Genomic DNA, 24,193 nt, shown 5'->3' on the forward strand with positions numbered 1-24,193 from the left:
TATCTTTAAACCTGCTATTTTCCCATACTGTCAATTCCTCAATAAGTTTCATACCAGACTTTATAGGATCCTCTAACACAAACACTAGATCGTCCGCAAAAGCCTGTAACTTAAATTGTTCCTTTTTGATTTCTAGTCCCTTTATCTATTCCTCTTTATGTACATTTCTGGCTAAAACTTCTAAGGTTAATATAAACAGCAGCAGGGATAGGGGACAACCTTGTCTTGTACCTTTCTGGATTGCTATACTTTGCGTTAATTCACCATTAATTATTACTTTGGCTTTTTGATTTGTGTATATTGCTCTAATTGTGTTTATAAATTTATCCCCAAATTCCATGTGTTCCAATTCCAATTGTTGATGCAAAAATTCCCAGTACACATTATCAAATGCCTTTTGGGCATCAAGAAAAAATAGTGCAACCTGTTTTTCATTATGCACTTCATAATATTCAAGAATGTTTAGCATAATTCTCATATTGTTTTTAATATGTCTTCTGGGGAGGAATCCATTTTGATCTGTGTGGATGAATGATATAAGGAATTTTTTCAGCTGTTCTGCTATTATTAGAGCAAAAATTTTGTAATCTGCGTTTAGCAGTGAGATTGGTCTGTAATTTTGTATAAACATCTGGTCTGTGTCCACCTTAGGTAATAATACAATATTAGTCTCCATCCATGATAATGGTGTCTTTGCCTCTTTCAACACAGCATTATAAATGTCCAACAGTGTTGGAACAAGCACATCCTGGAATTCTTTATATATTTCCGCTGGCAGCCCATCTGGCCTCGCAGCTTTATTATTCTTTTGTCTTTGTATGGCTTCAATTATCTCTGATGTTGTAATGTCTTCATTGAGCATATCCTTTATTTCCTCTGGTATCTTTGGCAGATCTGACTTTTCCAGATATTGTAATATTCTTCCTTTGTATAGTCTCGGTTTTCTCTATATAATTGTTCATTGAACTCTTGGGTAATCCTTTTCTTTTCCTCTAGTTGATAGCAGATCTCGCCTTTTTCATCTTGTAATTTATTGATCCAATTCTTTTGCTTTTGCTTCTTCAGCCTATAGGATAGACACTGCCCCGGTTTATTTGCATTCTCAAAGTTTTTTTTTTTAATAGACTGTGCCAATTTTGCGTTTTCAAATATAGCCAATTCATGTTTGATCAATTCCATACTTCCTTTTATTTATTTATTTTATTAAAAGTTTTAATAAATTTTACAATTGTGTATACCTTTCCCCTTCCCTCCCTCCCCCCAATCACACATCCCCCCAACCTCCCCCCAACCTCCCAGAGCAAATACAGGGTATAAACATTTAGCAATCATACACTAAAATAAACTAATTAACTTTAGCATCGTCCCTTCACTTGTACTTTAACTCCCCTTTTGTAAAGCTAACTTAGATAAGTTATAACATTCCTTGTTCATTCATTCATAAGCTAACTGAAGTTTCTTAGTCCCATATTTATTTTGAATATAATCAATCCATCTTCTTTATTCCAGCTTGTATTTCTCATCTGAATAGTCCTTGAGGTATGCTGATATTTTAGCCATCTCTGCTAAGTTTGTTACTTTTAACGTCCATTCTTGAATAGTAGGCAATTCTTCTTTCTTCCAGTACAGCGCCACCAACAATCTTGCTGCCGTTGTGAAGTTCAGAATCAAATTAGTCTCTATAACTGTACAATCTGTGATTATACCCAGCAAGAATAATTGAGGAGTAAACTTTATCCTCTTTTTAAGAATATTTTGAACAATCCACCATATTTTTATCCAAAATGCTTTGACCTTTTTACAAGTCCATCATACATGACAATACGTAGCATCAGCACAATCACATCTCCAACATTTAGATTGTAAGTTTAGATACATACAAGCTAATTTTTTAGGATCAAAGTGCCATCTATAAAACATCTTATAAAAATTTTCTCTCAAGTTTGGGGTTTGTGTGAATTTTACATTTCTTACCCATATCTTTTCCCATGTTTCCATCATTATTGGTTCTTCAAAGTTTTGTGCCCATTTTATCATACAATCTTTAACTATCTCTGTTTCAGAATCTATTTCTATCAATATATTATATAACCTTTTTATATGCATTTGACTCTGGTCCCTAATTTGTTTTACTAAGTTATCCTCATTTTGCATAATACCAATTTTCTGGTCTTTTTTCCATCTAGCTTGTAGCTGTCCATACTGAAACCAGGTTTGAATTACCCTTTCCTCTTTTAATACATTCAAAGGTTTTAACTGTAGTACACCTCTTTCTATGGTGAGAAGCTCTCTGTATGTGGTTACATCCTGTTTTTGTTCTATGCTTATATTCTCTATAGTGTATCTGGGTACTGCCCACATAGGTATCTTATCATTTAATTTATATTGGTATTTTTTCCAGACATGCAATAGAGCATTCCTTAAAATATGACTTTTAAAAATCTTATCCACCTTCTTATCGTATATTAAATAAGCATGCCAACCATATACCAAATCATACCCTTCAATGTTCATTATTCTATCTATTGAGTTAATCCAGTCACTAATTGTTGATAAAACTACTGCTTCATAATATAATTTTAAATTGGGCATTTTCAAACCTCCTCTCTCACGTACAACTTGCATTATTTTAAGTTTTATTCTCGGTTTCTTCCCTGCCCAAACAAATTTATTAATACCCTTCTGCCATTCTTCCAAATTTGCAATTTTTTTGAGTATTGGTATCATTTGAAAAAGAAATGGAAACTTAGGCAAAACATTCATTTTTACTTCTGCTATCGTTCCCAACAAAGACAGTTATAATTTTTTCCATTTGTTCATTTCTATCTGTATTCTATGCCATAATGGTTCATATTTATACTTACATAATTTCCCATTTGAGGTTGTGATATAAACTCCTAAATATGTAATCTTTTTTACTATCTCGCATCCTGTTATTTTTTTCTAGTTCTTCTCTTTGATTTGTATTCATATTTTTTATACTTCTACTTTGTGGTTTCTTTTGAAGTTCACTCTCTAAATTTCTATACCTTTCTTTCAACTCTCTTATTTTTTGATTCTCAATTTTTTTCTTCCTAGCTGTAGCCGATATTGTGACCACTCTTATAAATGCCTTAGTTGTGTCCCATAGGTTTTGTATGGATGTGTCTCCTGGCCAGTTTTCTTTGAAGAAAAGTCTTAATTCCTGATTAACTCTTTTAATATATTCCTGATCCTTTAGGATTGTTCTATTGAATAACCAACGATAACTGCCCTTTTGTTTTTTTCCATATAATCCTCATGGGATTGTGGTCGGCCCATAAGTTGGGTTCTATGTCTATCTCCTTCACTTCCGAAATTAACTCCATCTACATCTAAGACCATATCTATCCTTAACCAGGATTCATGTCTATTTGAGTAGAAAGTATATTGCTTTCCCTCTGGACATCTCTCTCGCCATACATCATAGATATTAAGTTCTTCAGCCATTTGGAAGAATGCCCTCGGCAAAATACTCCTAGCTCCTTTTCTCTTCTTTCCACTTTTATAGTCCCATTTCTGGTCAACTATAGCATTGAAATCACCCATTAAACAGACATTTTCATTTCCCATCTCTCGAATAATGCTATGTAGTCTATAATAAAAATTTTCCTGACCTTCATATATTACAACCAGTGACACCTTTTTTTGGTTTAACATTATTTCTACAATTACTATTCTCCCTTCCTCTTCATGATAAATTAGTTTAGTCTGGATCGTGTCTTTAACATATAGTGCTATTCCTCTTTTCTTTTGATCAGCTAATGCCGTGTAAAGTTTACCCAATTTAGGATATTCTAAGATCTGGATCTGTCGTTTAGTTATATGGACCTCTTGCATTGCAATTATGTCGTAATTCAAATGTTTTAGTTTATTAAAGGTTGTTTTCCTTTTCTGGGGTGTGTTTAGACCATTGATATTCAATGATAGAATCTTGATTTCTCCTGACATGATTCTATGTGTATTTAGGTCGTGTGCTTCTTGTTGCCCTTATCTCACTCACTTCTTTTGGTTCTTCCCCTTTTTCTTCTTTCTCCTTTCTTGTCTCCACTAGTTCCTTTTCTCTTCTTATCTGTGCCCTGAGTCCTTTCATCCTTGCTCCTGGCTGTTCTCCTTCGTCTTCTTCATCCTCCTGCCCAACAAGATTGTTGTAAAAATCTTCCACTTGTCCCACTGTGTCTATTCTGAATCTTCTATCTCTCCAAGTTACCATGGCATCAGCCATCTGAAGTTAATTTCATATTTATTCAGGACAAATGTTAAAAATTGATAGGGCCTTCTTAGTTCTCTGATTCTCCTTGGTACCTGTTTTAGGACTGTTAGTTGTCATTGACTGTGTATTATTGGATCATCTCTTGTTCTATTCAGCACCTCATCACGTATTGATTTTTTAACAAACTTTACATGGACTTCTCTCAGTAGATTGTTCTTTTTTGCATAGTTTGTCTGGATTCTATATGTCTCATCGATCTCACTTGCCATCTCATCCTTTCCTATTCCCAAAGCCTTTGCCATAAGGTCTGCCATCGTGTATGGTAAATCCTCACCTTTTTCTTCCTTTACATTCTGAAACCATAGAAATTGGGCTGCTTTCTCTGATTCTAATGTGAGGACCATTAACTCAAGTTCTTTGTTTGCCTGGATCAGCCTAGAACTCAGCTGCTCCATTCCCCCCCACTCATTCTCCAACCTTCCTTCTATTACATTTATTCTTTGTTCGTGTTTATTGATCTGTTCCTGGAACTTCTCAAATTTATCATCCATCTTCTGCATCCTCTCCTTTAGTTCTCCAGTATCATTTCTTATTTCTCTAATATCCTTTTTTATTTCTTCATGATTTTTAGCCATTACCTCTTGCATAGTCTGTAATATCATCTGAAGCTCCTTAGTTGAATTGGATCTTTCTCTCTGTAGCATATCCTCTGAAGATCTTTGGTTCGAAGGGCTAGCAGCCGCTAGAGATGGCTGGGATGCTGGCTTCCTCCCCAACTCCTCCAAACTTTCCATAGAAAAATACCCCGACAAACCCTAAAGGGATTGCCAGTTTTGGTGTGATGTATTGTATGTTGTAACTATATACATGTTATGGGGGGCTGAATGTCAGCTAGCTGGATGCCTGCTGCCATAAAATAGGGGGGAGTTTACATTACAGCTTTACAAGTGTGGTTACTTTCAAGGCCATGTCAGTTTGCTCTGTTATGCTGTGGCCTCTGATTGCCTAGCTACTGGGGGGCTGAATCAGTGCTAATCACACTCTGTGCTTCAGAGCTTGCTTCAGTTTGCTCCCAGTAAAAATACTTTTCTCTAAATCTATGGAACCAAGGATTTTTCTTTCCTAGGAATTGAACAGAGGCAGCCTTGACGCAATGTATTTTTGCCAATAGATATCCTCTTTATTCAGGTAAATGGGGAAACTCATTGAGATACTTTTCAACAGGTGAAAAAAGTTCTCCTTTGTGAATGGAAATAAATCCTACATGTAAATAAGTAAACACAATGATCAAGAACCATAGTCAGAATCAAGCTGATGACTGACTCCCTGATGTTTCTATGCGAGTCTTTGAAGAAATACTCTGGATTTTTTCCCCTAATGACCATGTTACTTGGGTGAAGATTAGTGCTGCAACCACTTCCTGAAATATTTCACTTTTCTTTCTATGCATTGGTACAATTTGTTGCAGCAAGTAGGTCAATTCTTTCCCCACTTTACTTTTTCTTCATTTTTACCTAATGTTTTTAATCTAGATATGTCCAGAAGAAAATTGTAGAAGAAATACAGCCAAGCAATTTAGTAATATATATTTTAACAAAACACATAAAACATTTTTGTTAGTTCCTTCATTGCTTCTTCTCTTATTGTATGCATAGAATAAACTAAGGCAACTCTGCTTACTTTTGAGTTCAGCCCTGAAATGAAAGCAGGGATGCTAAAAACACTTTCATCTTCAGATGAACTATTTAACTATTTAGTCCAACAGATAAGGATATGAGTTTAACAAAAGCCACTTTTTGGGGTGATTAGCTGGAGAAGAAAGAAGACTGAAGGAAAATTGCATGCAACAATAAATTGAAACTTTGGCAGAGATTGAATGTTCCCAATGTGAAGTCTTTGTAATAAATTCTAAATGTAAAAATATAGATATTTATTATTTGTAGCTAAGTAAATATAATGTTGCTTCTAAGCTTATAACCAGTTAAAGTGCAGTAAAGATCAAATTCCTTATAATACATTGCCATTACATTTTTTGTTAAACGTGTATACATAGGTATATGTCTCATTATAAATATCTATATATCTATGTTTAAGTAAACACAGATGCACACACAAAACTCGAGGGATCAATGGATTATACTGATTAAACCTTCCCTGAGATGAATCTATTAAACAATCATGAACTGGCATACATAGAGCAACTGATCTCTGCATCTCTTGTCAAACCACTTTCCCACAGCCACTGCAGACAATGCTACACAGTTTTCTTGCTTCCCTCCATCAGGTTGGGTGGTGATTTCTGTTTCCCAATTCTTATAGCTAATGCTGCTGCTTGTCATGTCCACCCATTTGCCCTCCACTGCCAGGTCATTGATGCCAAGCCAAATTTCCACCTCATTCCCCAGGGTCTTCCTCACATAGTCATAGAGAGCATCATTTTCATCACCTGTCTGTGGTGTACTGAGGGTGCCACCCTGGGAAATGCAATCTTCATTGGCCTCATGATAGGTCTTAGCATGGGAAAAAGCCAGGACACATTTTAGGTTGATCTTTGTACCTTTCAGGCAAACTAATAAAAAATAAGAAAAAGGGGAGAAATAAAATATTATCAAAATTCCATATATGAGGACTTTTTTTAAAAAAAAGTTTTTTATTTTTTTCATTTCCATAAGAAATAACCACATGTATACTGTTACATAGCCAACATTTTTTTATATTATTAAATATTAACATCAATTCGTCTTACCGTCAACCCCCAAAAATGATTATTGGGTCCTCTGCTCTCCATACACCATATTTGTATGGTGTCCTGTCCATCACTTTCTTCTCTCTCTCCTCCTCCTCCTCCTCCCTATCTCCTTTCTTCCCTCTGTTATCTTCTCTTCTCTACTTCCGCTTCCTCTCTTCTTCTCCTCTCTCCCCTTTCCACTTCTTTCTCTCATCCTCTTCCCCCCTACCATCTCTCCTTACCTTCTCTTCTTCCCTTACCACTCTCTCTCTTCCACACTCTTCATCTCATTTACTTGGTGTATTTCAGCCTCTGACCAAGCTCCATTTTATGTTGATGATATTTATAATTTCATGTCAATAAACATCTTTAATCTTAACATCTTTTTTTTGAAGAAATGAAGAAAAAAGTATACATATATAGCAATTATATTTTTAAAAAAACCCATACACATATTTTTGGCCGGAATGTGGACCTGATTATAATTCCCAGCTATTCTCATCATAATATTGTATAGTTATATATCATTACCCACCCCAAATTTTTAATTCTGTCATTATAATCTCATTATAAGTATATTTCACGTTTCCCCTCCATTTTTCCATATCTTAACTTAGCTTACATTTAACAAGCAATACACATCTCACTTTGTTCATCTTCTTAAGAATTCTATATATTTCACATATTTTAACCTATATTTAATTGTCTTCCCATTATCATATTCAATAAACTAATAACTCAGTTTAATTATTGTGTAATATAATATTTCATATATTTTAACCTTTATTTAATTATCTTTCCATTATCTTGTTCAATCAGTTAGCAACTCAATATAATTATATGGTACAGGAGTAAATCACATGCCTCAACTTTATATTTTCCACATAACAATTTATAAATATCTGATTTTTGTCCCAATTCTGTATTCCTGTCGCCCCCCTTTTCTTTGCTGGGACATGTCCACCCTTTTCAATTTTCCCCAAGCCACTGTCAAGCCCAGTGAACTCTTTTATTTGCTTATTATTTTCCATCATTTCTACCATTTCATTACCCACCCCTTTTCTTCCTTCATTTCCTGCTTCTCCTCATTCAAAATTCTGTTTAAACTTAATTTTAATGATTTATGCATATTTTTATAATTTCACGCAATTCTTCAAATTCCCACCTTTCCACAATGTCCAGTTTCAAAGTTACAATTAGTTATACAGTTAATTATAATTTAAGTTTTAAATTTTCCAAGATTCTTTTTATTTCACAATTCCGGTCCAATTTATATTCTAATTCAGTTGAAATAGAGAGGTTCTGATCCAGCTATATATTTCAGTTCAGCTAACATGGAGAGGACAAGAAGGGGGGTGGGCATCTTAATCACGTCACTTTCTTTGTTCTTTAGTCTTTCCTACAATGGGATTGTAGTGAGAGAGGGAAATGGAATGATTATGTATGGTATGTGTATGGTAAGATAGGGAGTGTACCTGAAATTTGCTTGTTTTTGATGTAATTTTTTTGCTCTGAGTATTTTCATCTGGTGTGAGCTCATTTATTATCATCTTTAACCTTTGGGGAAGAAAATGTTAGTAATTTGATGTTTGTTACTATGACCCCTCTTTTTTCCCCACTCAGTTTCTTTGTCAATTATTTGTCTCTGAACTTCCTAGTTTATTTTATGTGAAATAGGTGTTGAAGTTGAAAACTATGAGTTAAAGAATATTTCAACATTTTGAAACCCACAATCTATCTCTGATTTATGCTGAATTTTTGAACAAACATTTATGGGGGTTTTTTTTTTTGTCTAATTAGCCCCAAACAACATAACAGCCATTTTCAGAAAATATCCATGAATCACTCAATATAGCAAATATATCCACTAGTCTAAATTTTTTGGGCCTCCTGAAATAAAACCTGTTTTTTTTTTATTTGTTCCACAACCAAGTCAATTTTGTGATCTAAAAAAGTTACAATGGATGGATTTTATACCTGTTTGAAGTGCTTGCTTTTCCTTTAGTAAGGCCACCTCTTGGGAAAGATTCTCTAGTTGCTCTTTAATGTCTTCAATCATTCTGAGGCTTACAGCATCTATTAAGTCAGTAACAAGATAAAGTTTAACATCTGATTACAACTAATGACTGCATTCAAACTGATGAGTAGAATGAGAACTTCCTCCTCTGTTGACGAGTAACCTCAAGTGAAAAGAAGCAAATTATGTGTACTTGTCCTAAATTTGTATACTCATATACTGTATGTTTTATAAAGTTATCAACTGAAAATATTTCATACATCAGAAACAAAAACAAAATAGCTCCCTCTTTTTACTGCAGTTTTTTTTAAAGAATGAATTAAAAAACAGCAATTCTAATTCCTTGTATATGTTGTCTGCTCTTTCTTATAAATTTATTTTACCAAAATAACATATATTTCTCAAGCATTCCCATTTGGTTTTAACAGTATATTATGTACCATATACAATTATGTAATTTTCTTCCTTCTATTAATGTCACTGTATAATTCTGCAGACTGTAAAACTCAAGATTCTTGTGTAAATCAAACCTTGTTTACATGTACTTTACTTCTGGTTGCCACAAGTTTTAAATCACAATATAACTCCCCTAGGTTTCAAATTACATATAATCTACTGATGCACAACAGCTAAAGTGGGGCTTATTGTTACGTAACTCACCATCTCACAATGAGGGAGAAGTTAGTAGTCTCTAATTAACTAGACTTTCAGGAAACTTAAGCTTCTAATTAACATTTAGATACTGTAAACAGCATGAAAATATAGTAACTGAACTGTTTCTGATGGAAGATCAACAACCATATATAAAAGTTTGCCTACCACAGTGATTTGGAATGTTCCTAAGCATCCTCCTTTATTATGGGCTTGTAGAAAAGTGACTTTTGAAGAAGAATATATAAAAGACAGTTTTGAAATGTAGTAAATATCCTCAAACCTGACTATTTTGTTTAATGTTATCATAATAAAGTGATACGGTCAACTCATTTCTGTCTCATGTTGTATTTAAGGTTCAGTTTTCATTATGAGAATTAAAAGTGCTTTACACATGGGAAAAAAGCATATGAGAAGAGGATCAATGCCAATGGTTCTTTAGGCACTGGTCAAATTCAATGTAATCAGTTAGTCACAGTCATCACAATGTCAGCCTTGTTTTAAACTGTGTTCTTCTTGCCTCTTTATGTAAAACTATTCTAGCATTCTAGTATTTCAGTTTAATTAATGTAATTGCTAATAATCAGAAAAGTATTCAATGTTGACATCTCTTCCAGAGCAATGTTCCCTCTAAGCTGTGCGGGTGTGTGACCGCGCATATGGCAACAAAACACCATGCAGCAGTTTCCAACTGCCGCGCAGTGGTTTTTGTGAGACGCCTTCCATGATAATAGGAGAGGAGAGCCAGCCTGGAGACAACAATCAGTTTTAGGTCCACAAGGCAGAAAGTAGCTGAGTGAAAGGGTGTGGGGGTTGGGAGAAGGCATGGGACGGGCTCCCAGCAGCAGCTGCTCGGATTTGCCAAGAGAGAGAGAGAGAGAGAGAGAGAGAGAGAGAGAGGGAGGGAGGGAGGGAGAGAATCCCTCTTGGATTCTTGGAATGACCTGGCTTGGCTCCTGTTTCACCTCTCCTGCCTCGTCTCTCCTGCCTCTTCGTTTCTCCATTCGGTCGTTGGGCGGCAGATCGAAAGCGGGAGCCAAGCCGGGTCATTCCTTCCAAGAGGCAAGTTTCCCATTGAATGACTCACTGCCGTGGACTCGGGGAGACCCTTTGCAGTCCCTCTTGTCTGGCCGGGATGCCAGCTAGAGTGTTGGGCTAAAGGAAGGAGGGATACACATTCTCTCTCTCTCTCTCTCTCTCTCTCTCTCTCTCTCTCTCTCTCTCTCTCTCTCTCTCTCTCTCTCTCTCTCTCTCTCTCTCTCTCTCTCCCTCCCTCCCTCTCTCTCTCTCTCTCTCTCTCAGAGAGAGAGAGTTAGTTGGTGGGCAGACTTAGCACTTTGTTAAGTTTGTTTCTCTGTGTGTTGTGTATATATACATGGGTGCAATTGTGCAAGCATTTTTTTCCTCTTTAAAAGAATTTTTGGATTTCTCCTCACCAAACCTTTAAGACTGAAAGAGTTAGAGTTGAAATATAAAGAGATTGTCAATCGCCATACTGTTAGATTGATAGGCAATTATGGACTATCTTGATTATATCCTCCTTGGAAAGAATATGCTACTGTATGGTTGAGAAAAAGATCAAACTTCATTCCATGGAAACCCAAAAAAGTTCATAGGGAGGGTTTCTTTCTATGATGGGCTTCTTGGGTCAACAATGAATATCAGTTATCAAAAATGTAGGTAGGAAATTAAGCAGACAATAGGAAATTACAAAAAGGGAAGCCAACTTTCTGAATTCTGTTTCTTTGCACTTAGTGACTTATAAATAGACTAATGTTCTGAAAACCTGACCTAAATTACTATATATTTTAAATAGCTGTAAAGCTATGCAGAAAAAGTTGTTCTCAAGATATTGTGATAAATTCAATAAAAAGAAAGAAATTCTTAATGAACTTAAGGAGAAATGAGAATATTGGATAGTAAATGGACAAATAAAATTACCAATCAAAGAGAATATTTGCACCTCAGGATTGAAATGAGATGTTCTCTCTTACTCTTACCTCTTCCTCTCTTCTCTCTCTGTCTCTCTCATCCTCTTTCTCTTTGTCTCTCTTCTCTTTCTCTCTCCTTCTTTTCCATTCTTCTGTCACTTTCTCATTCTCCCTTCTCTCGCCTCTTTGTCTCTTTCTGTCTCTCCCACCCTCTTTCTCTTTGTCTCTCTTTCTCTCTCCTTCTTTCCCACTCTTCTGTCACGTTCTCTCTCCTTCTCTGTCTCTTTCTCTCTCTTCCCTCTTTTTTCCTCTCTTCCTCTCTCCCACTCTTTTATCACTTTCTCTCTACTGCCTAACCTGTCCCCATACTTATCTTCGACTGATCATGTTTGCAATAATTTACCTTTTCTAAATAGGCGCAGTTCCCTTACCAGATCCCTCCCTTGCTCACTCAAACACACACACACATACACACACAAAACCATTTTTCTCCATTCCAATTCGGATCCTATAAATCAATTGTTCTGTGAAACATCTGTGGAAAAAATTCAGGTGCTCAGGCATGAAAATGTGCTGCTCAAACGCTATACTTTTCCACATACACTGGAAAAAAATTAGAGGGAACATTGCTCCAGAGGTCTGTTGTTCAGTGTACCACTGCACCGACTCATTATAAATGAATACACCTCTTCTCCAGAGGTGGGCTCCTACCTATTCGGTCCGGTTCGGCATCTGGTGTATTTTTCTGAACAGGTAGTAATTGCAGCCTGCCCACACCCCCAAACTGGTTCCCTGGTCACTGCTCGCTCACACCACCCCACCCAGTCTCTGCTCTGCAGCTTGCCTGCCTGAAGCACTGTGTCCCTGATCTGTCTGCCAGATAAGCATGCAAGTCGTGGCTTAGCTAGCTGCCCCTGCCCCCTTCCCCATGGCCCTGCCATGCCTCCCTGCATTCCACGTGGCCTTCCCGGTGTCCCTGTGGCCAGATTGCGAAGGCAAGCAAGTGGAAGGCTGCGTGGAAGGCAGGGAATAATGACAGGACTGTGGGGAAGGGAGCAAGTAGCCTACTCCCTTCCCCATGGCCTTGCCATGCTTCCCTGCCTTTCACATGGCTTTATCAGTGGTCCCCCATGCCCGCTTGCCTTCTGAGGTCGGCATCCAACCTGGCCTGGCCAATGGGTGGGTGGGCAGCCCTTGGTGGAAACGCAGACGCTGTGCTGGGGCTGAGAGAGGCAGCAGCGGTGATGCTGCGGGAGGGCAAGTGGACATCCTGGGGCTGCTGCACACGCACCCACTCTATTTCTGCAAAGGCAGAGCCCCCCATCCCAAGAAGAGAGGAGGATGCTGCAGAAAACACTGCCTTCCACTCGGGCCCACATGTCTCTCATGCTGGCTCTGTGGGGCTTCGGACTCCAAAGCAGCCCAATGGCTTCCCACCCATCCACCTGCCTGCTCCTCGGCCATGGCGCTGCTTACCACAGGTAAAGAAGTGGAGCAAGAGGCAGAAACCACTGGTGGGTGGGTGGGTGGGGCGAAGCCCCTCATGCGGGGAGAGGGATGCAGCTGAGTCTTCTTCCCCCCCAGAGCATTGGACTCCACTGGCTGCAAAGTGTGGAACAAGGGGCAGAAGCCTGGGATCAGGATGGAGATGGACGGGGCGGCGGGCATTGCACATGTGAACCCCATAACAGGCCTGATTCCAGGTGGGTGGGCACTGCTGTTACTGGAGCAGCATTGGCCCATTGGGTTCGGGGGCTTCTGCCCCTTGTGCCACACTTTGCAGCCAGCAGAGTCCTGTGCGGCCCTCTTCAGGATGCTGGCCTTCTTGGAGCAGCATTCAGCCCTGATCTATTCTATTCTTCTTTAGAGGAGCGGAGGCCAGAGCCATGTTGAACCCCCCTCCAGCCTCAGCTCCTCTGAAGAAGCGCAATGTCCGCTTCCTTCTCTTTGAGAGCTGCCTTGCAAAATGTCAGAAAATTCCCCATTTTGCAAGGAGGCTCTCAAAGAGAAGGAAGTGGGTGGGGCGCTTGTTCAGAGTAGCTGAGGCCAGAGGGGGATTCAACATGGCTCTGGCCTCAGCTGTTGCGAAGAACTGCCGCACCCACTTCCTCCTCTTTGAGAGTCGTCTTGTAAAATATGGAATTTTCTGACATTTTGCAAGCAGGCTCTCAAACAGAAGGAAATGCTGTGGCAAGCATTGTGTGTGTTTGTGTGTGTGTGTGTGTGTGTAAGGGGGACATGGACTGTTCACTGTAAAAGCAGTAGCAGGAAGGGGGTGGGGCAAAATGGGACTTCCGGTTTGCTCGTATGTCCATTTTTAGTCCTCCCGAGGCTTCAGGGAAGCCTCCTGATGGTCCCTGAAGCCTCTGGAGAGTCTCTGGGGGGCAGGGAGGCTGTTTTTGCCCTCCCCAGGCTCCTATAAAGCCTCTGGAGCCTGGGGAGGATGAAAAAAGCATGTAAAAAATGGGGGGAGCACCTCTCATGTGTGCATGCGCACTGGGGGTCATGCATTGCATTATGGGTGTGGCACACCCATGCATGACCCCCCCCCCTTGTGGCACGCGAGCCAAAAAAGGTTCACCATCGCTGGGATAGGGCATAGCAAAACGTCTTCAGTTTTGCATATCCCATTCTTCAATACATCCAAAAACCAAGTTATTGTATTTGGTGATAGAGCACTGGAATTTGCTGATGTCTCCAGAGTGATAGAAATAGATCCTAGGGCTGTAGTTTGCTTATTTTGTTATAGGTCTTTACTTGGTTAATCAGGAATGGCAGTGCAAGACTTGAGGAAGAAGAGCAGGGGTGGGTTTCCCTTTTTTTTACTATCGGTTCTGTGGACATGGCTAGGGGGCATCTGACTGAGTGAGCATGGCCAACTTGACATCATTCACGCACATGGAGTCATATTCCGCTCCCCACCTAGCCACGCTCACAGAACCAAGAAAATTTGTTTTGCCAGCTGAGAGGCGGGGGGGGATATGACTGCATGTGCGTGAATGATGTCAAGTAGACCATGTCCACTCAGTCACATGCTCCCTTATCACTCTCTATAAACAAACTGTGAGGCTTTGAATTGCCAAGCCAGACTGTCCAGTGAGGAAAGTGAAAGTACTTTGTTCCCAATACACAAGCCTCCAGCCTCCGAGCAGTAGCACTAACTTTCCCTCTGTTGTTAAAATTCTCTTTGTTTCCTTCTTTTCTTTTCTTTTTATAGTCCGTTAAAAAGTAAAAATCAAATTCTTGAGTAAAATAGAGGAGAAAAAGAGGAAAACACATGTAGTAGTGAGGAAGGAGAATTTTAGTCCATAGGGTTCAATAATAATAATAATAATAATAATAATAATAATAATAATAATAATAATAATAATAATAATAATAATAATAATAATTTACATTTAAAACAGTTAAAAATTGACAAAATCACCATCAGTCAAATGCAAAAAGCCGCACTGCTTGGATCTGCACGCATATTACGAAAATATGTTACGACGTCCTAGGCCCCTGGGTGGGGCCCGACTAGTAACCAATGCCAAATCCAGCGAAACAACTGGCCGCTGTGATACAATTGTATAATAATAATAATAATAATAATAATAATAATAATAATAATAATAATAATAATAATAATAATAATTACTATTGTCAGACGAGAGTACACCAACAGAGTTAGGAAAATTTTGAAATCTAAATTGAATGGTGGAAATACAATCAAGGCCATAAATACCTGGGCAATACCAGTTATAAGATACACAGCTGGCATAGTTAACTGGACACAAGCTGATTTGGACCTTTTGGACCGAAAAACCAGGAAACTAATGACAATGCACTACAGTTTACATCCACGTGGTGATACTGATAGACTATATCTGCCCCGAAAATCAGGTGGCAGAGGATTATTACAAGTGAAGCAAACAGTTGAAGAAGAAAAACATGCACTGGCTGATTATTTAAAAGAAAGTCAAGAACATCTATTAATCGAAGTAAAGAACAAAAATCTACTGAAGGCCCAACAGACAAAACAAGAATACAGAAAAGATGTGATAAAATCAAGAATGGAGAGTTGGCAGAACAAAGCACTGCATGGTCAATTTCTGGAAAAAATAAAAGATAAAGTGGACAGTGAACAAACTTGGTTATGGTTAACAACAGGTACATTAAAGAAAGAAACAGAGTCACTAATCCTGGCTGCGCAAGAACAAGCTATCCGCACAAATGCCATTAAGGCCAAAATCGAAAAATCCTCTGATGATGCCAAATGCAGACTTTGCAAAGAAGCTGACGAAACTGTTGATCACATACTCAGCTGCTGTAAAAAAATCGCGCAGACTGATTATAAACTGCGGCACAATTCAGTAGCACAAATGATCCATTGGAATTTGTGCAAAAATTATAATATTAAAACAGCAACAAACTGGTGGGAACATCAGCCTGAAAAAGTCACAGAAAATCAGATGGTCAAGATCTTGTGGGATTTCCGTATACAAACCGACAAAATACTGGCGCATAATACACCAGACATCACACTGGTTGAGAAAAATAAGGTCACAATCATAGACATTGCAATACCAGGTGATAGCAGGGTCGCCGAGAAGGAACATGAAAAAATCGCAAGATACCAGGACTTAAAAATTGAAATTCAACGACTATGGCACAAACCAGCAGTGGTAATTCCAGTGGTAATTGGCACACTGGGTGCTATTCCAAAAGCACTGGAATCACATTTAAAACAGTTAAAAATTGACAAAATCACCATCAGTCAAATGCAAAAAGCCGCACTGCTTGGATCTGCACGCATATTACGAAAATACGTTACGACATCCTAGGCCCCTGGGTGGGGCCCGACTAGTAACCAATGCCAAATCCGGCGAAACAACTGGCCGCTGTGATACAATTGTACAATAATAATAATAATAATAATAATAATAATAATAATAATAATAATAACAACAACAACAACAACTCCGCCGTTGCCGGTCCCAAGCCCGGATGAGAAAGGAGGAGGGTTGGGGTCAGGTTGGCATCTGGTCCCGTAAAAACAAACCTGCCAACCCATACAATATGGTGAAAAAAACAAATAAGAATTCCATACCGCATCGGTCGTCGCGCGGGTTAACAAGGGCCGCGGCGGATGTTGGGGTCCCTGGACATCCGTCGACAAGTGGGCTACAAGTGGACCAGCCAACAAAACGACAAAAATATAGTGCAGATGAAAACCGTGCCATAATGGCCTGTTACTACAACTCAGAGCCAGAAAAAAGAGGTTATTTAAAGCGAATGTATGAATTATGGAAACAACAATATCCAGATTCAAATGTTAGTGAACAACGACTAGCAGATCAAAGGCGATTTATTATACGGAATAAAGTGTTTAGTGAAGTTAAACATGAGGAAATTCAGGCAAATTGCAAAACCCAAAAAACAATATCACAAGCGGAAATAACTGATATTCAAGACACAACTAAAGACACTATAGTAGAACTCCCAGAAGAAGCTCTCGGGGAGGAAATAACATCACCACCACTAGAACCAGTTATCACTGAACCAACTGATGAACTAACTCAAAAACAAAAAGAATTGAAGGATAAGATCATGGAGCATTTTCTGCTTAATGAGGAAAGGCAACGTTTACCATCACTAAAAACTGTGCCTAAGAAAATTTTGGCCCCTATCATGAAAATGGTTAATGCAGTGTTTTCAACAATTGAACCGGGATCCATCTTGGAAACAAACCAGTTAATGTACAGCGCAGCTGTAATAGTCACTAATGAACTAGGCATTAAAATTAAAGTACCTAGTCACACAACAGAAAAAGCATCAAAGCCAAAGTGGAAAATCCGTTTAGAACAAAAAATCAAAAAATTAAGGGCAGATGCTAGTAACTTAAAGAACATGCATGAGCAACGGCTTAAAAACAACAAAATCATAGATCGGCTAATCAGAAGATATAGATTGGATACAAGAAACATCAATGAAGCTGTAGAGATTGTAAAACAGCAGATAACAGCAACAGCTAGAAAAATTGAAAGATATGAGGCACGAATCATCCAATATAAACAAAATCAGCAATTTCGATCAGACCAACGGCGTTTTTATCAAAGTCTTAATGTGAATGGTGACACCAAAAGTGAAAAACCAGAAAAGCAGGCCACAGTTGAATTCTGGAAAGAATTGTGGGAAAATGCAAAGGATTACAACAAGAAAGCAAAGTGGATACATGACTTTGAGAAAAGCATTGGCAACAAACAAATGCAAGTATTAGAAATAACAACTGAGATGGTCAAAAATCGAGTTAAAAAGGTAAAGAATTGAACATCACCTGGAAAGGAACAATTACATGGTTTCTGGCTCAAATATCTGACCAGTTTACATGCAATATTGGCCAGGCAACTGAATGAAATTTTACAAAAGGGCCAAATTGATGAATGGTTGACAACTGGAAAAACATACTTGATTCAGAAAGATGCAACTAAAGGAACAACACCTGAAAACTACAGACCAATAACATGCTTGCCAACAACCTTCAAATTACTCACAGGCATTATTGCAGATAACATGATGGATTATTTGGAAACAAACAACATCTTGCCAGTAGAGCAAAAAGGCAACAAAAGAAGGAGCAGGGGCACAAAAGATCAGCTTCTAATTGATAAAATGATATTAGAAAATTGTAAGAACAGAAAAACGAACTTGAATATGGTCTGGATTGATTACAAAAAGGCATTTGACTCACTGCCACATAGTTGGATCATAAAATGCTTAGAAACAACTGGCATTAGCAAAAATATTACATCCTTTACTGAAAAGGCGATGAAACAATGGAGAACTGAGTTGGCAGTAGGGAATGAGATCTACGGAATGGTTAATATCAAGCGAGGAATTTTCCAGGGTGATTCACTTTCACCTCTTCTCTTCATCATCGCAATGATCCCACTATCAGTAATCTTAAAAAAAAATGAAATTAGGCTACCAAACAGCCAAAAAAGCTGAAAAAATTTCGCATTTACTATATATGGATGATTTGAAACTCTATGGAAAGTCAGAAATAGAAATCCAATCATTGACAAACACAGTCCGAGTATTCAGCACCGATATTTCAATGCAGTTTGGCATGGAAAAATGCGCCACTGTATCCATAAAAAGGGGCAAAATCACTGCATGTGAGGGAATTGAAATGCCCAATGGCCAATTAATTAAATGCAAAGAAAATGAAGCCTACAAATACTTAGGCATTCTGCAGCTGGATAACATCAAGCATGGAGAAGTAAAAACTATTGTCAGGCGAGAGTACACCAACAGAGTTAGGAAAATTTTGAAATCTAAATTGAATGGTGGAAACACAATCAAGGCCATAAATACCTGGGCAATACCAGTTATAAGATACACAGCTGGTATAGTTAACTGGACACAAGCTGATTTGGACCTTTTGGACCGAAAAACCAGGAAACTAATGACAATGCACTACAGTTTACATCCACGTGGTGATACTGATAGACTGTACTTGCCCCGAAAATCAGGTGGCAGAGGACTATTACAAGTGAAGCAAACAGTTGAAGAAGAAAAACATGCACTGGCTGACTATTTAAAAGAAAGTCAAGAACACCTATTAATCGAAGTAAGGAACAAAAATCTACTGAAGGCCCAACAGACGAAACAAGAATACAGAAAAGATGTGATAAAATCAAGAATGGAGAGTTGGCAGAACAAAGCACTGCATGGCCAATTTCTGGAAAAAATAAAAGATAAAGTGGACAGTGAACAAACTTGGTTATGGTTAACAACAGGTACATTAAAGAAAGAAACAGAGTCACTAATCCTGGCTGCGCAAGAACAAGCTATCCGCACAAATGCCATTAAGGCCAAAATCGAAAAATCCTCTGATGATGCCAAATGCAGACTTTGCAAAGAAGCTGATGAAACTGTTGATCACATACTCAGCTGCTGTAAAAAAATCGCGCAGACTGATTATAAATTGCGGCACAATTCAGTAGCACAAATGATCCATTGGAATTTGTGCAAAAATTATAATATCAAAACAGCAAAAAACTGGTGGGAATATCAGCCTGAAAAAGTCACCGAAAATCAGATGGTCAAGATCTTGTGGGATTTCCGTATACAAACAGACAAAATACTGGTGCATAATACACCAGACATCACACTGGTTGAGAAAAATAAGGTCACAATCATAGACATCGCAATACCAGGTGATAGCAGGGTCGCCGAGAAGGAACATGAAAAAATCACGAAATACCAGGATTTAAAAATCGAAATTCAACGACTATGGCACAAACCAGCAGTGGTAATTCCAGTGGTAATTGGCACACTGGGTGCTATTCCAAAAGCACTGGAATTACATTTAAAACCGTTAAAAATTGACAAAATCACCATCAGTCAAATGCAAAAAGCCGCACTGCTTGGATCTGCACGCATATTACGAAAATACGTTACAACGTCCTAGGCCCCTGGGTGGGGCCCGACTAGTAACCAATGCCAAATCCGGCGAAACAACTGGCCGCTGTGATACAACTGTGTAATAATAATAATAATAATAATAATAATAATAATAATAATAATAATAATAATAATAATAATAATAATAATAAAGATAGAAGAAGAAAACTTAATCCATTCATTTTAAAACGCTTACATAAATTCCATCCATAAAAATAGCATTTAAGAACAAGATAACACACTGACCAAAACCATTCAAAGCTTAATTCCACAGCTTATTTCTTCTGTTTTCAGATTTAAATTAAATTAAGTTTTTTGTAGGCAGTCTCTTTTAAAATAGTAAAAATTCCTCACCAGCTGTAAACACTTTCTCTTTCCGTTTCCTTCCATTTGAAGCCATCCCAACTTCATCAGCCTAGGGGCTGTGCTTTTATCGCCAGCTAGAAGAATTTTGCAGTGTCCCTGAGATCAGCAGGATGTATTCTTCCCGTTCACCATCTCTGCAGGATGGTTTAGCTCCGATTGGACCACTCAGCGATAAACGTTTTGGCAGTGATCTCAGAGCATTGAGATCACATGTCCGTCTCATAGCGATGTTGGCTCCTCCTCCAGGGCCTGTGTTTTGTGCTCCGGAGGCTTCAGGGAAACTCCTGAAGCCTCCGAAGGGCCTTGGGGAGGGGGGGAGGGGAGCTCTTTTCACCCTCCCCAGGCTCCTATCAAGCCTCTGGAGCCTGGGGAGGGTGAAAAATGGCTTTAAAAAAGGCTGAACTCAGCTGGCTAGCACCTGTGCCTTGACAAATGGCTCCGCGTGCCACCTGTGGCACGTGTGCCATAGGTTCGCCATCCCATCCCAGCCCTATCCATTCCATTCTCACTTGTAACACATTTCAAAGTGACCCATGTTTTTCTATAAGAAGTATTTTCTATACCATATCACATCAAATTAAGATTTTAAAATCTTAATGTAAACATCTCTTCTAAAAATATTTTTCTTTACTTAAAAACAATTTAGTTGAGTTTCTGTCTAAGGTTCACTTTCAATCAGTATTTCCAAAAATGTTCAACATGTTACTGTGGTTGTATCAATTTGGGTACATCTGAATTCTCCAATGAACAAAATATTGGAATTATATTATCTATCTTATTGTTTGGGAACAAAGCTTTAGAAATCATATTTCATTTTTATAGTCCATCAGGAAGTATTCAATCATGTTTATATCCCTGTCAATGAATCCAAAGAATTTGAGTTTTCCCAAATCAATAATAAATATATTTTAATCATGCAAGGGCAAAAAGTATCTAACCAAATCCACATTACTGACATTATGGTACAACATATCCAAGTTATGTAGAGAAAACAAAGAAGTTAACTAGCCTCATTTGAGAAACAAGATAAATAATGTATTTTTAAGTTACCAAAAACATCTTTGGATTCCCTAAAATTAGAACAGAATCTGATTCTCATGTTTTTGGCTTTCTTTACTTAATAAACTTACTTAATATACTTAATAAAACAGAACAAATAAAAAAAAATAGCTAAGAGAGAAGAATAAGAAAGCAATATAACCATCTTATGTGCATAGAGGCTAAATATACAAAATAATATATGACAGTTTCAATAAAGGATCTTCTAAAAATGTCACTAAGCCTAACATGCTTTATCAAAAGGTAAAATAGTGTAAGAGTAATGTTTATTTATTGCACATTTATATGATTGCAATCAAATCAAATTCTCTATTTGCCTACATTACAGCACAAAATTATCAAACTGTAAATAAAAGACTTGTGGTATGCATCACTCCTCAGGAACAAGCACTGCAGACTCAAATCTTATTGTTTTCCTATATCAAATACATTAAATAGATATTTCCTTGATTGCATTAAAGACAGATTTGCATATGGAAGAATATGAGTTTCATTTATTTTCAAGCAGATATAATAAATCATGCCTAGTTTATCCAATAATCATAGTTCAGTATATTGCGACTTGATTATACAGTTAGCTGCAATTTTAAACTATATTGGCTACAAATATATTTATACATATATATAAAACAATGTAACCAAACCAAATGTTGTAAAATAAAAAGATTATAATGAAACAGACACTTCTTGGCTCCTTACCTTTTCTTGGTTCTGGCTTTTTCTTGGTTCTGGCGTTTTGTTGAGCTGCTATTTGTGTCACACAAATAACACACACAAGAAGACCAATTCCACGGAATGGCATTTTGCTGCTGCTGCCCTCAAAGAGATTGGAACAAAACTGGACTTGGTCTGCCTAACTTCTTAGTATGGCATTAACTAAAAATGTCTGGCCAAAAAACAGTTCCAATTTCTTCTGTAATGTTCCAGTGATTAGAGGTTATTTTGCAGATTTCTGGAAGGGATTCAATTCTTAAGGCATTCCAACAAGCAGGAAGGGGCGTATATATGGAAACAGAATGCCTCTTTACTTTTCTGGGCATTTTTAAAATTTGCAAATTAAAACCCAGACTGACAAGACTTATTTCCATGAGTTCACAGTCAACACAGTGCTTCTTTTAACAGTGCTTCTTTTAACTTTTAACCAGCCACTGTAGTTGGTTTTTATGAACAAATCAACGTACATATATTTTGTATTAAAATTTATAACTCAGTTTCCCTGTTCAGCAGAGACATTCAGGCTAGCAAAATTCAGTGAACATCTGAAATAAAAACAAGTTAAAAATGAAATAAACAAGCATAGATAATTTAAAAGAAGTTGCAAAGTCCTCTGGCATCTTAGGGCTGTTCTTCATTGCCATGTTAATTTGCATTCTTCACCTCCTTGAACTGATAGAAGCTATGCATCAATTGAGCTGCCCAAAAGCCAATGTCTATTTTGCCTCAGGGACAAGACTGGTGTTATTCTTATAGTTTTAATGAATGACATTTAAACACAATTTACAAGCTTGCTGGATTCTTCTGTACAGCTATTTATTGTGTTAATATTGGTGGAGTGACTTGAGTGATTCTGGGCATGTTCCCAGGATGGCTTTAAACACCTTTTAAGTAGCCTGAATGTTAGCTCACCAATGCATATAACTGCTACTTTAGGGCTTTTGAAACTGAATTTGTCAAGCTTCTGGAAGACTGCTAGTCCTATGAGATTTAAACACATGAATATCACTCATTTGGAAAGATACAAACTTGTGCCCCAAAAGTAGTCCAATTGATAGGAGAGATGTGTGGCAGAAGAGCATAATTTGAAATAAAATTTTCAATCTGAGCTTCTCTGCCATGCATGAGATGTAATGGGTGTAATAAATTGGGTAAATCAAGAGAGAGCAATTATAAAATGTTGCAAGGGAGTGGTAGTATTTGGAGTAGCAATAGGTCACAATCAAGAGCATCTTAATCAATTCATGCCCTTCCAATGCTCTTATGTAATCTGTCACTCAAGCTAAAAGACAGATTTTCTATCATAACTCTCTTAATAGAAACTGCAAAGGAGCAGCAGTCATAACAACACCCAGCCAACAGCACTCTGAATGGAATGGGACAACTTGCTGCAGTCACCTTGCCATGGTCAGCTCACCATGGCCAACTTGCCATGGCCAACTTGCTGCAAGATAACTCACTATAGCTAACTCAACACAGGCCAACTAGCCACGGGACAATTCAACAATTTAATTATTTAAAATAATAATTTAAAAATAGTTTTTGTTATTCGCATTTCATCTTGTCTCTCCTTTGGCATCCTTTCTTTAATTATTCTGTTCCATCATTTCTTTGATATAGTTTCTTGTCATGCAGCAAGTTATTCTGCAGCTAGTTGCCACATCGAGTTGGCTGTGGTGAATTGACCATGGCAAGTTGTCCTAGACACATGATATGTTGTTTAGACTTCTGAGAATTACATGGATTAAACCAAGAAAACAAACAATAGATCATATAACATATCAATCCAGAATTTTCCCTTAAAATATAAACGTTCTAGTTCAATTTATCATACTTTGGACATCAACAAAGCTCTCTGGAGAAAGCAATGCTGGTAACTGTGGAAAGAAAAAGAAGAGGACAATTAGATGCAAGGTTGATAATTTGATTATAATGGCAATAGGTGCAGTCTTAGAAGACCTAAAGGGCTTGATTGGAGACAGGTCATCCTAGAGAAAGTCTATGTGGGCATTAAAAATCGATATCAACTTGATATAATACAACCA

At 37.8% G+C, this 24,193-nt stretch overlaps 2 protein-coding genes across 2 annotated transcripts; both read right to left on the bottom strand.

The window, feature by feature from the left end:
• Positions 1-1,312: 1,312 nt before the first annotated feature.
• On the bottom strand, positions 1,313-5,036 carry LOC148045860 (uncharacterized). The gene has a single exon (XM_087712977.1). The coding sequence runs from the start codon at positions 5,023-5,025 to the stop codon at positions 4,345-4,347; it is 681 nt and encodes a 226-aa protein (XP_087569103.1). The 5' UTR covers positions 5,026-5,036; the 3' UTR covers positions 1,313-4,344.
• CLEC3B (C-type lectin domain family 3 member B) lies at positions 5,037-24,193 on the bottom strand. The gene is made up of 3 exons (XM_087712978.1): positions 22,134-24,193; positions 8,937-9,035; positions 5,037-6,800 (listed from the first exon to the last, which is right to left on the bottom strand). The coding sequence occupies exons 1-3, from the start codon at positions 22,234-22,236 to the stop codon at positions 6,400-6,402; spliced, it is 603 nt and encodes a 200-aa protein (XP_087569104.1). The 5' UTR covers positions 22,237-24,193; the 3' UTR covers positions 5,037-6,399.

This window comes from Thamnophis sirtalis, unplaced genomic scaffold, assembly GCF_051295495.1.
Source record: "Thamnophis sirtalis isolate CommonGarterSnake01/CBP01778 unplaced genomic scaffold, rThaSir2_p1.2 scaffold_4, whole genome shotgun sequence".
Taxonomy (NCBI): Eukaryota; Metazoa; Chordata; class Lepidosauria; order Squamata; family Natricidae; genus Thamnophis; species Thamnophis sirtalis.

Coding starts and splice junctions, on each gene's coding strand:
- LOC148045860 (XM_087712977.1), bottom strand. CDS start 5,025: ATGGAAAGTTTGGAGGAGTTGGGGAGGAAGCCAGCATCCCAGCCATCT.
- CLEC3B (XM_087712978.1), bottom strand. CDS start 22,236: ATGCCATTCCGTGGAATTGGTCTTCTTGTGTGTGTTATTTGTGTGACA. Junction 9,036..22,133: donor AAAGCCAGAACCAAGAAAAG/GTAAGGAGCCAA, acceptor CTGACTTAATAG/ATGCTGTAAGCCTCAGAATG. Junction 6,801..8,936: donor AAAGCAAGCACTTCAAACAG/GTATAAAATCCA, acceptor ATTTTTTATTAG/TTTGCCTGAAAGGTACAAAG.